This window comes from Molothrus ater, chromosome 4, assembly GCF_012460135.2.
Source record: "Molothrus ater isolate BHLD 08-10-18 breed brown headed cowbird chromosome 4, BPBGC_Mater_1.1, whole genome shotgun sequence".
NCBI lineage: Eukaryota > Metazoa > Chordata > Aves > Passeriformes > Icteridae > Molothrus > Molothrus ater.
Genome location: NC_050481.2, coordinates 34,381,355 through 34,395,078, shown reverse-complemented (window position 1 = coordinate 34,395,078; position 13,724 = coordinate 34,381,355). Strand labels below are relative to the sequence as shown.

At 36.6% G+C, this 13,724-nt stretch overlaps 1 protein-coding gene across 1 annotated transcript in view; it reads left to right on the top strand.

Annotated features, from left to right (window-relative positions):
- SPOCK3 (SPARC (osteonectin), cwcv and kazal like domains proteoglycan 3) overlaps positions 1-13,724 on the top strand; it is a 167,290-nt gene that overhangs the window by 112,246 nt on the left and 41,320 nt on the right. The window contains exon 6 of the mRNA XM_036382411.2: positions 6,220-6,334. Coding sequence (XP_036238304.1) covers positions 6,220-6,334 — 115 coding nt within the window. The remainder of the gene's footprint in view (positions 1-6,219; positions 6,335-13,724) is intronic.

Below are 13,724 nucleotides of genomic sequence, written 5' to 3'. Positions count from 1 at the left end.
GATGGTGTTCTAGAAAGTATTTCTGTAAGTATCAGCACCTCAGCAGATGAAAATATCTGAAAGACTCTTAACACTGAATTCACACTTTGTCCAATATTACGGATATGCTCCTGTTTAGAGAGGATGTGTTGATGCATCTGGCCGGACTTCAGTCTTTCAGTTTGAAGGGCTTGAGTATTCACTGGATATCTAGATGAATATCCTGGCAGCTATTTTCTGCTGACTTGTGTGCTGTAGGGATGTATCAGATCTGCTTCCAGCTGCCCAGGATGTATACAGATGGAAAAGAGGGATTGGAGGGGAGTGTCTGCAGATTGTACCTCAAGGCTTCTGTTCATGAGGTTCTGTTCTTCACTTACCAGAGAAGTTAAGGCTGTCGTCATTACTTAGTTTGAGTTAGTTTTGTTTAAAAGCCACTAGACATTCCTGGCAAGACAGTACTGTTGTGGAAAAATGTTATCTAGCACTGAGGTTGAAGCATTCTCAAAAAGGAATGCGAGAATTAAGTCTATGAGAAAAAGCAAATTGATAAAATTATTTGAAATGCCAGAGTCCGTGCTGCACAAGGACTTTATCTTTCTTTTTGGGCAGACTTACAATGCAGTTCTCATTCTGTTGCTTTCTTCCAGAGGACTTTACTCACTTAGCACCCAGAATGGACATCCCTCCCTTGTATCTTATTGGGAAATTGTTGTCAGTACACTCTTATGTCTTTTATTATATGGTAGCCAGACAGTTAAACTAAATTTCTCATCTAATTTAATGTCTTTATTCCCTGTATATTTTGAGAAGTCTGCAAATAGCAACTAATTTACAGGTGTCTCACACACTGTCCCTCTGCGTGATATGTCTTTTTACAGATAGATGATGGTTCTGCAGATGAAAGCAAATAAATTATATGTGAGGTGTGGATATCCAATTTAAGGATTTTTTGTTCATATTTCACATTGCAAAGCATTTATATATTCAACTAATTTTTGTTTTAGTTTATCTAAAAATACTTACCATGCTCCCAAATCATATATCAGGTTTTCAAGAGCTCAGGAGAGCACGAATACACTCAGTACCAAACAGAATTTTACTGAAATTATCTAGGATCAATAGTCCAGTATAAGCCTTACTTTTCTTTCCCTTTTTGCCTTCTCCCTAGTTCATTCATTGCACATCTTTCAAACACTTCTCCAAATGAACAAGATTTATGCAAGCAATAATCTTTTGACACTGGTTCGTTCCTGGAGCAGGTCTGTACTGTGCTTCCAACTGAATAAGCTTGTTGTCAACTGATCCTCCCATGTTCTCCAAAGCAAGATAAGCTACACAGGTGGAATTCCTGATGGATTTATCTAATCCTGGTTGTGAAGACCATTATTAAGATTCAAAAAGCTTCTCCAATGATTTGTTTTAAGATGTCACTACCCTTCTTAAAAAGTCTGCCTAGTATCTAATTTATTACTTCTCTGCAGGAGTTCAAGACAATTATTTCTTGTAACATTCATTGTGGTACTCTTTTCAGGTACCTTTCAGATGTCTTTTGACTATTTGACAGCTGTTTTGTGAATAGTCTTTTCTTAAGACCCAGTCCTTCAGTCTCTTTTTGGTGACTATTTTCTAGATTTCTCATTATTCCTGTTACTCCTTTTTTGTTTAATTCCTGTCTTGTTTGAAACCTTGTTGCAAGCTGTACAGTGCTGCCAGAGCTATGTGAAATTATCTTAAATGTTTTGTAGGTTGCCCTAACATTTATATATCCTGGTATGATGTTTTTAAAAACTGTTCAATTGTTCTTAATGATCACTAGATCATCCATTCTATTTTTCCTTTAGAATGCACGTCTAGCCAGTTGCTCCAGCTTGTTGTTAATATCTTGATTATTTATACTGTGTAACAGTAGAACATAGGAGTTTTCTGTATTGAATTACATTATATTTCAGCCTATTTTAATATTTTGACTATTTTTTGTGTATTTCTATCTTCTAAAACTGTTCCATGTTTAATAGGATATCCTTTAGCTCACCTTCCAACCCTCTAGAATCATAGAATAACCTGAGTTGGAAGGACCCACAAGAATCTTCGTGTCCAGATCCTGGCCTACACAAGACAGCCCCAAGAATCACATGTGCCTGAGAGACTTGAACTCTGCCAAGCTTGGTGCTGTGACCATGTCTCTGGGGAGCTGTTCCAGTGCCCAGCCACCCTCTGGGTGAAGAACCTTGTCCTACTATCCAACCTAAATCTCCCCTAGCACAGCATCAGGCCATTCCCTTGAGTCCTGTCACTGATCACCACAGAGGAGAGATCAGTGCCTGCACATCCTTTTTCCCTCATGAGGAAGCTGCAGACTGCAGTGGGGTCTCCCCTCAGTCTCCTCTCCTCCAGGCTGAACAGACCAAGTGACCTCAGTCACTCCTCACACGGCTTCCCCTCAAGGCCTTCACCATCTTTGTGGCTCTCCTTTGGAGGCTCTCTAATGGCTTTAGATCTTTTTTATGTTGTGGCACCCAAAACTGCCCCCAGCACTTGAGGTGAGGCCGCCCCAGAGCAGAGCAGGACAATCCCCTCCTCCTTGCCTGGCTGGCGATGCTGTGCCTGATGCACCCCAGGGCATGGCTGCCTACATGGCTGCCAGGGCACAATGACTCAAATTCAACTTGCCATTAATCAGGACCCCAGTTTCCTTTCCATGGCACTGTTTTCCAGCAACTCATTGCCCAGTTCAGCTCTATTCATCCAGGGGTGCTCCATTCTAGGTGCAGGATCTGGTACTTTTCTTTGTTGACCTTCATATAGTTGGTGATTGCCCACCTCTATTTGTCCAGGTCTCTCTGAAAGACCTCTCTGCCTTGGAGGGAATCAACACCTCCTCACAACTGAATATCATTGGCAAACTTGATTCATGTACTTTTGAGTCCTGCATCCAAGTTGTTTATGAGGACTTTGAAGATCCCTGGCCGCACAGTGGAGCTGTGTAGAACCCCAGCAGTGACTGGTTACCAGCCTGATGTTCCCCTAATAAAATCCCCTAATGTTATCCCATTTACCCCACAGAGCTTTGTGTCCAACCCTTGACCCAGGTGCTCACACTTTGCTTGATGGGTTTATCCTGCTGTCTGCTGGACATTTTCTCCACAAGGGCACTGTGAGAGGAAGCATGGAAAGCATTACTGAAATCCAGAAAGATTTTATCAACTGGCCCCCCTTGGTCAGCTAGGGGGGTAACTTTGGTGTAAAAGGAATTGTCAAGTTGGACTCATCCTCATTAAGCTGTCCTGGCTGTGACCAGTGGTTGCATTGTCCTTCATGTGTCTTTCTGTAACTCCCAGAATAATCTCCTCCATAGTTTTACCAGGCATGGAAGTGCAAGTGGGTCACTATTTGCCAGCTTCCTGTTAATTCTCCAGATTCCCAAGACCATTGAAAAGTCATGGAAAGAGATGTGATTAGGAAATCAAGTTGACTACTGCCCTGGCATGAATCCCCTCACACCACCTCTCCTTTTTGACCACTATTTCTCATTGTGTCCTCATAGCCTGCATTTCAGTGATTTTTTTTCTGTGGAGTTTTTCAGGTATGTTGCTTGCTCTTCTACCAGTTTAAGAGTAACATTGAAGGAAATTTGACCCACCTTTATTTAACTGAGCTATCTTTACAGCATCCTAGTGCACTGTTAATTTGGGGAATGATGACAAGAGGTTTGAACCAGAGTTCTGTTCCTGGTGTCATTAGCAGTTAATAGGAAATTGTCAGAACTGCCTTGATTCATTTTCAGCTTATGCAAGCACCATGATGTTACTTTGTTTCTGAAAACAATGAATATATCTCTGCTACCTGCCTGTCCTTAAAAGGAGTTCAGTGAGGGTAAAATTTTATCATACCTGTGAATGGGAGTACTGATATGGAAGTGTTGTGTGCTGACCTTGCACTCAGTATCTCATGTATCTCTGCCTGTGCCAGGTGTTGAGCAGTAAATTTTTAGCGTTTAAAAGGATAGTGTTGCAAATAGTTTGTAGATGTTGCAAATAGATAGATTGCAAATAGGACTGAGTAGACAACTTCAAAGAAAAATTAACAAAAAAGACTAAACTTGCAATTCATGATGCCAGCTGAAGTACTTATGAAGTATTTACTAGGCTCGTCAGCAACAGTCAAGTGAATCAAAGGAGCATTGGAGTCTGTAAAAAATAATCTCTCTAGATTATAATAAATAATATAATAAATAATCTCTCAAGAAAGGATTAAAGAAATCCTCAGAAATTAAATGGAAGTATTACTTTTTTTTTTCTTCCCTCATCATACTCTGTTTCTCAGTAAAGTAGACCTGGAATGGGTTTATATGTCAAATATTAAGTGGCAGTCTCACCAAGGGGTGTAATCAAAAGCCTAAAGTTACAGCTATCTGTAGGTTTGAATCCTTAAAATACTAAGTTTGAATAATAAAAACTCTCAGATCTTAAAACTAGAAAGACATGTCTTTTTAACAGACATGAGTATTAAATTTGAGTGGTAATCCATTCCACAAACTCCAAATACTGGTTGGAGCATTAAAATATGAATTGGGTCATGTACTTCCTGGAGAGAGGACTGGTAGGAATCATAGTAATGCAAACACTCTCCTGTACTGCCAGTATAATTGAGATAGAAAAAGTATTCTGTGGTTTCAAAATCAGCATGGGAAGGTGTTTGGTTTATTTCCATTTTTTAGTCCTTTATGAGATATTACTGCTATATAGCTTTCAATTGGAACAGTTATGTTGGGATTTTTGGGGGGGATTTAAAGGTTCTGTTAGTATCATTTTCTTTTAACCATGCATTTTTGGCAAAAAGTGAGACATTCAGAACTGAAGTACAATAATGACTTTATTGAAGTACTCAAAATTTGAGGTAATTATTTCTGTCTTTTTAGTACTGGCAATGGTGCAAAAATATACTATTTTGTTACAGTGATGCACTTCGGGTTATGCAAGATATAGAACTGCATGAGAGCGTGACAAGACTAGAAGTGTGACTGCTTAAAAAGTGGACAAAGTTCTGTAAATTCACAGTGCTTACATCTATTTACTAGTGGAAACTAGCAGTCTTTCAGGAGGCTCCTTGATTCTTTCATAGCTACAGTGCTCCCACCCTTTACATATTTTTAGGAGAGACAGAAACTTTGACTTTAGCATTCTCTGGAAATCCTGAGAATCAAATAATGGAACTACATTACAGTGAAGTTATGTACCCCAACAAAATATGAGTCAGGGAATAAAAGAGACAAATTCTGGTGAGATTGTTCTGAAGTGTTGTGATGCACAGAAAACACTTCATATTTTTATTTGTTACTTGAACTGCTTTTCTGATTCATATGCTTCTGTGTCCTTTACCTATTTAATGAGACATCTGGCATCTTTTGTTCAGGGATGAAGTGTTCTCCATAACAATCTTTCTTCTTTTGCTTTGGAAAAAATCTCTTTGTAGATGCTTCTCTCCTCTTTGTTTCTTCTTTATATTTTTCCTGATAATACATTGACAAAACATCCCAGAGAAAGATCTCTGTGCAAAAAACTGTTTTATTGGAAGAAAAAGTAAGAGTGACAATGTTTACAATGATACTAATGTAGATGTTTTTTAACTACATTATTTCTATATGCTTGAGACAACAATTTTGTTTCTCAGATATAGTTAACTTTTATGTGGTTTCTGGGTTGGAGCTGTAAGTGCACAGATCAAAACCTCACAAATGAATCTGTTTCTGTATTAGAAAAGATAGTCACTATGCAGAATTACATTAGGCACAGCTTTTTGTTTTATTCAATAATGCTTTTTTACCATTACACTGTCTTCCTAAAGATAGAAATTCAGTGATAAATTCTATGAAAATTGACTGTTTATTGCTTCCTATCAATAATGAATATGGTTGTTGTGTTTATTTGCTCGTTGAATACAGATAAAACCAATGCAGTCTGCTTCCATTTCACACAGATATTCAAATCAGTCTCACACCACAAGTGCCTTCATGCTTGAATTGGGTCTGTGACTGTAGCCAGTCTAGGAATCAAAAACTTTGTACCTGTCTTGAATCTAATTTTTGTTACAAAAGTAGTATATATTGCAGAAGACTTTTCTTCTCACCTGTATGCAAAGATTTAAGCATTTCATGAGAGATTGCTTCAAATTTCCTCGAAGTTTATATTTTTAATAAGATATGTTTATGTTAATGATAGTCATTCTGTCTCCCTACAGTGCAAATTAGACTATCAAGCCTGTGTCTCAGGAAAACAAATTTCAGTGAAATGTGAAGGACGTTGCCCTTGCCCTTCTGACAAATCCACAAATGCAGGCAGAAATGACAGGAGAGGTGAGTGATGGTAATTTGTGTACTATTTTTAATACTTATTTCCAGAAGGAAGGAAGATTTTGCACATGGAATATTACAGTTATTAGAAACACTCATTATTCTTGAATAAAACCAGATGTATTTTCTTCAAGGTTGTTTCTTTGCCAAGGGTTTTGAAATTGTACCTATAGTAAAATAGCATGGTATTTTTCAAATGAGCTATTGTAGTATGAGTTAGTGCTGTTCTTTTTTTTCTTTTTTTCATTTTCTATTTAATACTCCTTGAGATGCTTCTAAGTCAAGAAATTAATTCCTTACTCCTCAGTGTTTTCAGTTAAATATTCAAGAAAACAAGAGTGTGGTAGAAAGGAAGGAAACTTAGAAGTCCTTGTTGCTGGTCCTAGGAGCAAGCAGTTGAGCTGTAGAACTGTTAGTAATGGCTGGATTATGTAAGCAAGTTCATTTGAAAAGTGCTTGATAAGAGTAAATCAGCTTTCCTTTTGGACCATGAATGAGATTATGCTGCTAGAAAATGAAGTTGCTTTGCAGTGCCTCTTAGGAGGCATTTTGGGTGCAGCTGGAACAAACTGGAGAGGAAAAATGGTGGCTGAGCATATTTGTATTTCAGTGGCTCCAAGGTGATTACAGAAGGTGGAATTAAACAAAACATGATATTGTCTTTGGTGTTTCTGAATAGAGTGTGGTCATGAGGTTTTAGGCTACCATGGGCCTGAATCTGTCAAGGAAAGCATGATTGGAGGTCTGCATTTTTAAAATTTCTTTAGACTGATCTCTGTTAGATGCATCTTTTTGTTCTGTCTGTATAGTAACACTTTTGATGAGTAAAATACATTGAAAAAACAGATAAATTAGTTTTGACGGATGATTTTTTCCTGTAGTAACCTTATAACCATAAAAGAAACAAATATTGCATTCCTGCATTAATACTAATATTTCATTATTTGAAGCACTATTCCAGATTTATTGTGCAGGATAGTCTTACTTTCCATTATAAGCTGTAGCTACTGCCAAAACTGAATTTTTTTTTCTAGTTTAAAAAACAAATTAATGTTCTTTTAAAAATGAATGAAGATGACCACTATAAAGATTAAACTGTGTGCAGGCATACAAGTCAATTAAAAAACTGCTCTGAAACACTTCTTTAGGTCCCTTTTTTCATCTTTGGCAATATAATTGATTGTATAATTAAATATTAATTGAATATATGTAATCAAATACTCCTTGTGCTGGAGCTCCTCTACAAAATGATAGTCTTGACATTTTTTAAAGCATTAATTTACAATTTCATGAAGTATCTTGAAAATAAATAGATAAATATATAATCTTCTCTCATTGTTAAATAAAATGAAAAGTACTGGAAGACCCAGCATTGTGTGGCTACTGTGGCCCCTTTGATAAGATATACAGTGAGTGTAACCTTAATGTGGCTGCAGCATCCTCTAGCAATAATTTCTCTATCTCCAGGGTGGATATGGGAATATTTGCTTAACAGTGGGCATGAAGTGAAATTAAGATAATGAGGCAAAAAGCATCTCTGTGAGTAGTAGGCCTATCATTCTCCAGTGTTAGTCTTTCAATATGCTATCATTGCCCTTAGTTTTTTACCAAAATAAAATCAGCCTTCTCTCTGCTGGAAGCTGTTTCACCTGATGCCATTATCTTTTGTGTGTATTCTTTCAAGCATATTTAATTTTTCATATTCCTGTGCTAAAATACTGAAAAAAATCTAGAGATAATTTTTTTCTTCAAAAATTGGAATTTTTAAAAAATTAATCTTCTTGATGATTTAAGTTGCCAGGGAGTCAAGATTACTTGTGCCTAGTTATGTAAAAGAAAAGGAAAAAAGGTCTCATGGGTATAGGAATTAACTCTAATCCTGTCCAGACAGATTGTCAGAGCAAGCGAACACAGGGCTTTTCCAAATTCTATGAAATTTGTTAATATATTTTCTTTACGAGGCCAAAAGCCAGGAAAATTGAGAAACACAAAAGCGAGCTGAGCATCATTAGTGAAATTTCAGCTTTTATTGTGACAATACAAAATTTCTTACAGCAGAAATTCTTCTAAGAACAGTTACAAGAATACAGTCTTTAAATAGAGTTCTGTAATGGAGTTTGTTCTTGTGGTTGGACTTGATGATCTTGGAGATATTTTCCAAACTAAATGTTGCTATGGTTCCATGATTCTAAGCTGTGTACACCTATGTCAGTTGCTTACAAATTTGATGGAGCCAAACAAGCAAGGTAAGGTTACTGTTCCTTTTTCAGGGATAGCATAAGTAAGGGTTTCCTAAAATACATCCCCTACCTAGGCTGTTTGGGACAATTTTTCTTCTTTTCAGATTGAAATTGCTGATTTTTTGGTGTATCTGGAGAGCATACTATGTTTATGAACTTTCCCAAAATAGTCTTGGTGTGTATCCCTATACTCCTTTGAGAAACAAAATTCAACCACTATTCAGAAAAACAGATTTTCTTCTTAGAATGTATATGAACTTAGTAATGAAATCATAGGGTCCTTTTGGTTGGAAGTGAACTAATCTAATCCTTATCTCCGATGAAGGCATGAGGCAGGTGAGGGGATCCAGCCTTTTGTGAAGGCTGTCTCATTTTAATGATACCTTTAGAAACATTGAACCCAGTTGATGCTCAGGGTCTCTTAGGTCAAATCCATAAATGAAAGGGCTAAGATCTTGATTTGGATCTAGAGTGTAAGTTGTTAGAAACAAAAATTACAAGCAAAAAAAAACCCAACCCCCACAAAAAATAAACAAAAAAACCCCTCACAGTAAAATAAAAATCTTTGCCATCTTTGATTTTAATTTAGATTGTAATTTAGATAAAGCAATGGGTATCACATAAACTATAAACTAAAATAGGTACTCCAGTAATTTTTAACAAGAGACAGAAAACACAAACTTAGGGTAACAGATGAGAGAGGGACATCTGCAGAGCATTAGAGGCAATATTAGAGGAACACAAAGTTAAAAGTAAATGAATATGGGGAGTACAGAAGAGAGGGAGGGCTTTGGAAGTTGTGTAGATGCACAATGAGAAGATAAAGCAGAATGGATGGGAAGCAGTAGCACTTGTGACAGAGGTGTTAAAGAGACATGTGAGGAAGCATCTTGTTTTCCACGCATAGCCATTGCCTCATGTCCTGCTTTTGATCCAATCTCCTTTTCAAGCATGTGCCAGGATTTGGGGTACCCAGGTCATACTGAGTTGCACAGCTTTGAATGAAAGGATTTCATTGAGTGAGAATCTAAAGATCTTGATTTTCCTAAGAACTCTTGAGGCTTTTTTCAGTAGTTACGCAGAACCAGAAGCTCAGAAGGATTCTGTGCACTGCATATTTTTGCAAAACTGAGGAGTCTTTTGTCCCCTTGGCAGTGTCTGGGCACAATTTTTTCTTTCAAATAGGATCATGTTCCTTTTGCTCTCAGATGTAGTGAGCCCTGTCCTTTACTTGTTGTGCTCTTCAGTCTGATGGGTAAGAAAAAATGCAGATGATGCAAGGTGTGGTCATTGAAGACCACAGGCATTTCTGCATAAATTTTGTCAGCAGATGAGTGTATGGCTGACAGCTGTTAGCTATGGTTAAAGAACTTCAAAGGTATCTAAGAAGAGCATCCATTGTCAGTTATCTCAAATTTGCTCTACTCCAGAGTGCACACATTGGGAAAGTTTAATTGTTCTTAAAATCAAAAATCTTGACAGAGTGCTTTGTTTTATTTCCCCGTCAAGCTGCGCTAACATTCTGACAAAAGTGTGCTGTGACATGTCCAGGATCCTGGTCTCCCAGACAGTCTATTTCAAAGATTTGGCTGATGTGTAGTACAGCATCCTTCTCAATTATCTTTGGATACCTTCATCATAGAAATAAGGCTGTGCTTCTGCCCTGACATAGAGTCAAGATTCAGCTGGGACATGCAGTCACACCCAAAAGCTCAGGGCCAGTTGAAGGCCCTGCAGTTTAAATGGCAAAAAGCTGTATCATTGTTGGTAGAATACTGAATATGAATTTTTAGTAGCTATTGAAATAGAAGAATTCAGTCTCAATAATTTTTTTGTTAATCTCTAATAAATTCTGTGCTAAGTGCTCGCTTGATATTTTCACTAAAATAAGAGATTTAGGCTTATATTCATGGAAGAAAAAAAAGAGCTTCTCTTTCTTTCAGCATCTGAGGAGCACTATGTAGGTAACAAGGAAGCTCTTACAAATGTCATACTCTTTGACTCTAAGCTTTTGCCAGAAGGAGGTAAAAAGGCAACGTTGCATGTTCAAAGTATTTTCAGTCTGAAAGACTTTAATCACAGAATATGACTGTCCTCTCAGCTGCATCCTGTTTTATACTGAATTCTGCCAAATTGTTAATTGCTTTGTAGAGATGGGGATAAATAACAGTAGGATTAAAGACACTGTGGATACTGGTTTGTTCTGTGTGCATCAATGCTTGAAAAACAAATAGAGGGACAAACAACCAAGCAGCACTCTCCCAAATCCTCTGATTTAATTTGCATAGCATCATCTTTTCAATACATGACCTCTACTACTCTTCATAGAGTACAGGTATAGATGCCAAAAAAGAGCTTTTGTTTTGTTTACATTCAGAGAGAACACTGACTGGTGTCCAGAAGGCACAAATAAAGAGACTGTGGGCCAAAATTACCACTTGTGTTAACTCCTTAATCTCTTCTTTGTATTTCTGCCTTTCAATGACAGATACTGCTGTTTTATAATCCCCTATTTCTCTTTTGAAAAGGTAACTACAGGACATCAACAGAATAAAAATCCATGTTCAAACCAACATGTTCTAGGCCAATCAGTGACCTGTTATGTTATATTGCTGTTTGACCTTTATTTACAAATACGGTAGTATGTTTTAAATTTTTTTTAAAAGATCTAATTGTAACATTTAATTTCATAGTGTCATGCTTGTTACAGCAAATTTAGTGACCAGCCTATAAAAAGAAACACAAAGGGAAAAGTGCTGGTTCTCATTACAGGCAAGCTGCTCTCAGTTAACATTCTCAGAGGAATATGCACAATAAATGGAAGGAGGTGGTCTTGGTAGTCTGGGAGCATAGGGGGTAGCAACATTTATTATATGTGAGTTAAATTTGCTTTGGGTAATTGTCAGCTTTCTAGTTTACTGTGCTTCTTAGCCATATATTTATATTCAATAAGTTTTCTTTATGTAATTCCTACTGCAGTTCTATAAAATGCAACAATAAATTCTCTATGCTATTTTAGTTGCTTAATTTTCATTAATTTCATTAATTTTCATAATTTTTGCTGATTTTTCTCAATATAGTCTTTAGATAAAGCCTGAAATGACAGAGCATAATGATGAGTGGTATCAGTGGAAGCACTCAAATCCAGGAGTTTGTCTTATCTGTACTGATATACACTACTTGAGGTTGGTGTCATTGTGGGCTCACAACAAAAACTGAATCTGGGCTAATATTTCTGCTCTTGCTTTTACTGCTGGCATCAGCATTAATCATGCTATTGATTTAAATGTAAATTGGCTATAAGATTGTGACTTAGTTTCCTTGATAGAGGAAAATGCATTATCCATAGGTAAACTTCCTTACTCTACTGATGTTTCTGAACACTCTATTATTATTGTTTCTGAAACCTTTTGATTTTAAAAGTGTGGTGAAACTAAAATGTATTATTGTATATACATTGTAGTTCTTCAGAGGGTGTTGACTTACAAGTAAATGTTCATTTTTCTTTTATTGCTTTTTTTACTAGAATACATAACTTTTACTTTTCAAACTTAATGCTATTCATCTTAAACCTGTATTTATCCAACCATTCAAGCTACTGTTTTTCACCTTTTTTACTTTGTTACATACATTTACAGTAATGGTGAGCTGTAAGTATACCTTCTGTATAATTTGAAGTTATTTGAAGATAAAGTGAAAATTGATGGATTGTGGATTTTTATGCTTTGATATTTGGTAGCCTAATTCATTAGGAATGTTCTTTTTTTCTCTGTTGTGTATAAGGTGAGTGATAGACCATTTTTTACTTGATCTCTAATAAGAAGTACCATTGTTTTACCACATTTTAGTGTTTACTAGATATTTTATAAATGATGGGTTGTTTCTGAGATAGCAGAATAATAATCTTTGCAACAATTCATTTGGATTTGTAAATTATTTCCATATATATGACGAAAAGGGAATTTGCTAGCCCAAAAATACTGTGTTACTGTATTTGTAAAAGGCATTTATTTAGGATTCATTACTTTGTGTAATAACAAAAACTCAGTGGAGTTAATTTTATTGGTTGTTTCTTCAATGCTAAGATAAATTTTTTGCATAATTCTTTAAAATTTTTAACTGAATATCTTCTTTTTCTCAAGTGACACTGAGCCAAGTAAAATTGTCAGCAGTATCTTCTTTTCATTAATCAAACTCCATGCTAAGACTTTCTAAAAAGAGACTTTTCCATCATAATTAGTAATAATCTAATGTAGTGTGATTAGTAGCAATCTAATGTGGTGTAGAATGACAGAGAATGTGTTTGGGATGAGGGTGGTCTGACCTGTGTGCCCACCATCCCTGGTTCCCTTGTCAGCTAACCAGAGCACACCCACATACCTGGGCTTCCTTTCTCTGGAACCTGGGAAAGGCTGGAAAGGAGTCTTATAGGCTGCTTGCCAGGTATTGTCCATGTGTGATGTGGGAGTGAGGAGGCTTTATTTGAAGGACTGGAGAAATGGAGATGCAGCTGTGCAAGCTGTTGTTAGGCTCTAGAAGTGGCTCAGTTTTGCTCCAGATGGCTGTTTCTCCTAAAATTTCAAACTTCTCCTGCATGGGATAGTGTGTGTCCACTTTGTTTAAAACACCTTTATAATTCGAAAAGGATAACTAGAATTGGTTACTACACTGGTAGATGACCTTTTGGCTAAAAAATTTTGGTTTTTCTTTCTGTTGTTACAGGGATCAGAATATTTGAGAGCAAGCAGTAGAAGTATGTGTTGTGCAGAAAATCAGTGGTATCACAAATGCAGATAGAGCAATGAGGCAGAGACATTCTAGTAAAAGAATACTATTAATTCAGATCAGAGTGGAGCTGATAATGTAAAAAAGTGAAAAGGTAGAATGGGCTTGAGCAGTCATCTGTAGTTTTGATATTCTCTGCAATTAGGTCATAATTGCAGAGCAAATTAAAATTTGGTTGAGCTTGGCTGTTACAAGGAAAAAGTGAAGCATTGAGGGAAGGTTGCTCATTCCATAATAATACTGTAAAAAAAGCTAGAGTGCATATGCTGTGTTTATGAAAAGTAATCCCTGTAACACTGTAGAACATACTCAAGAATGCTTTGAAGAAGAACATTTTATGGTTTCCAGGATGAAGTGTAATACTGAGG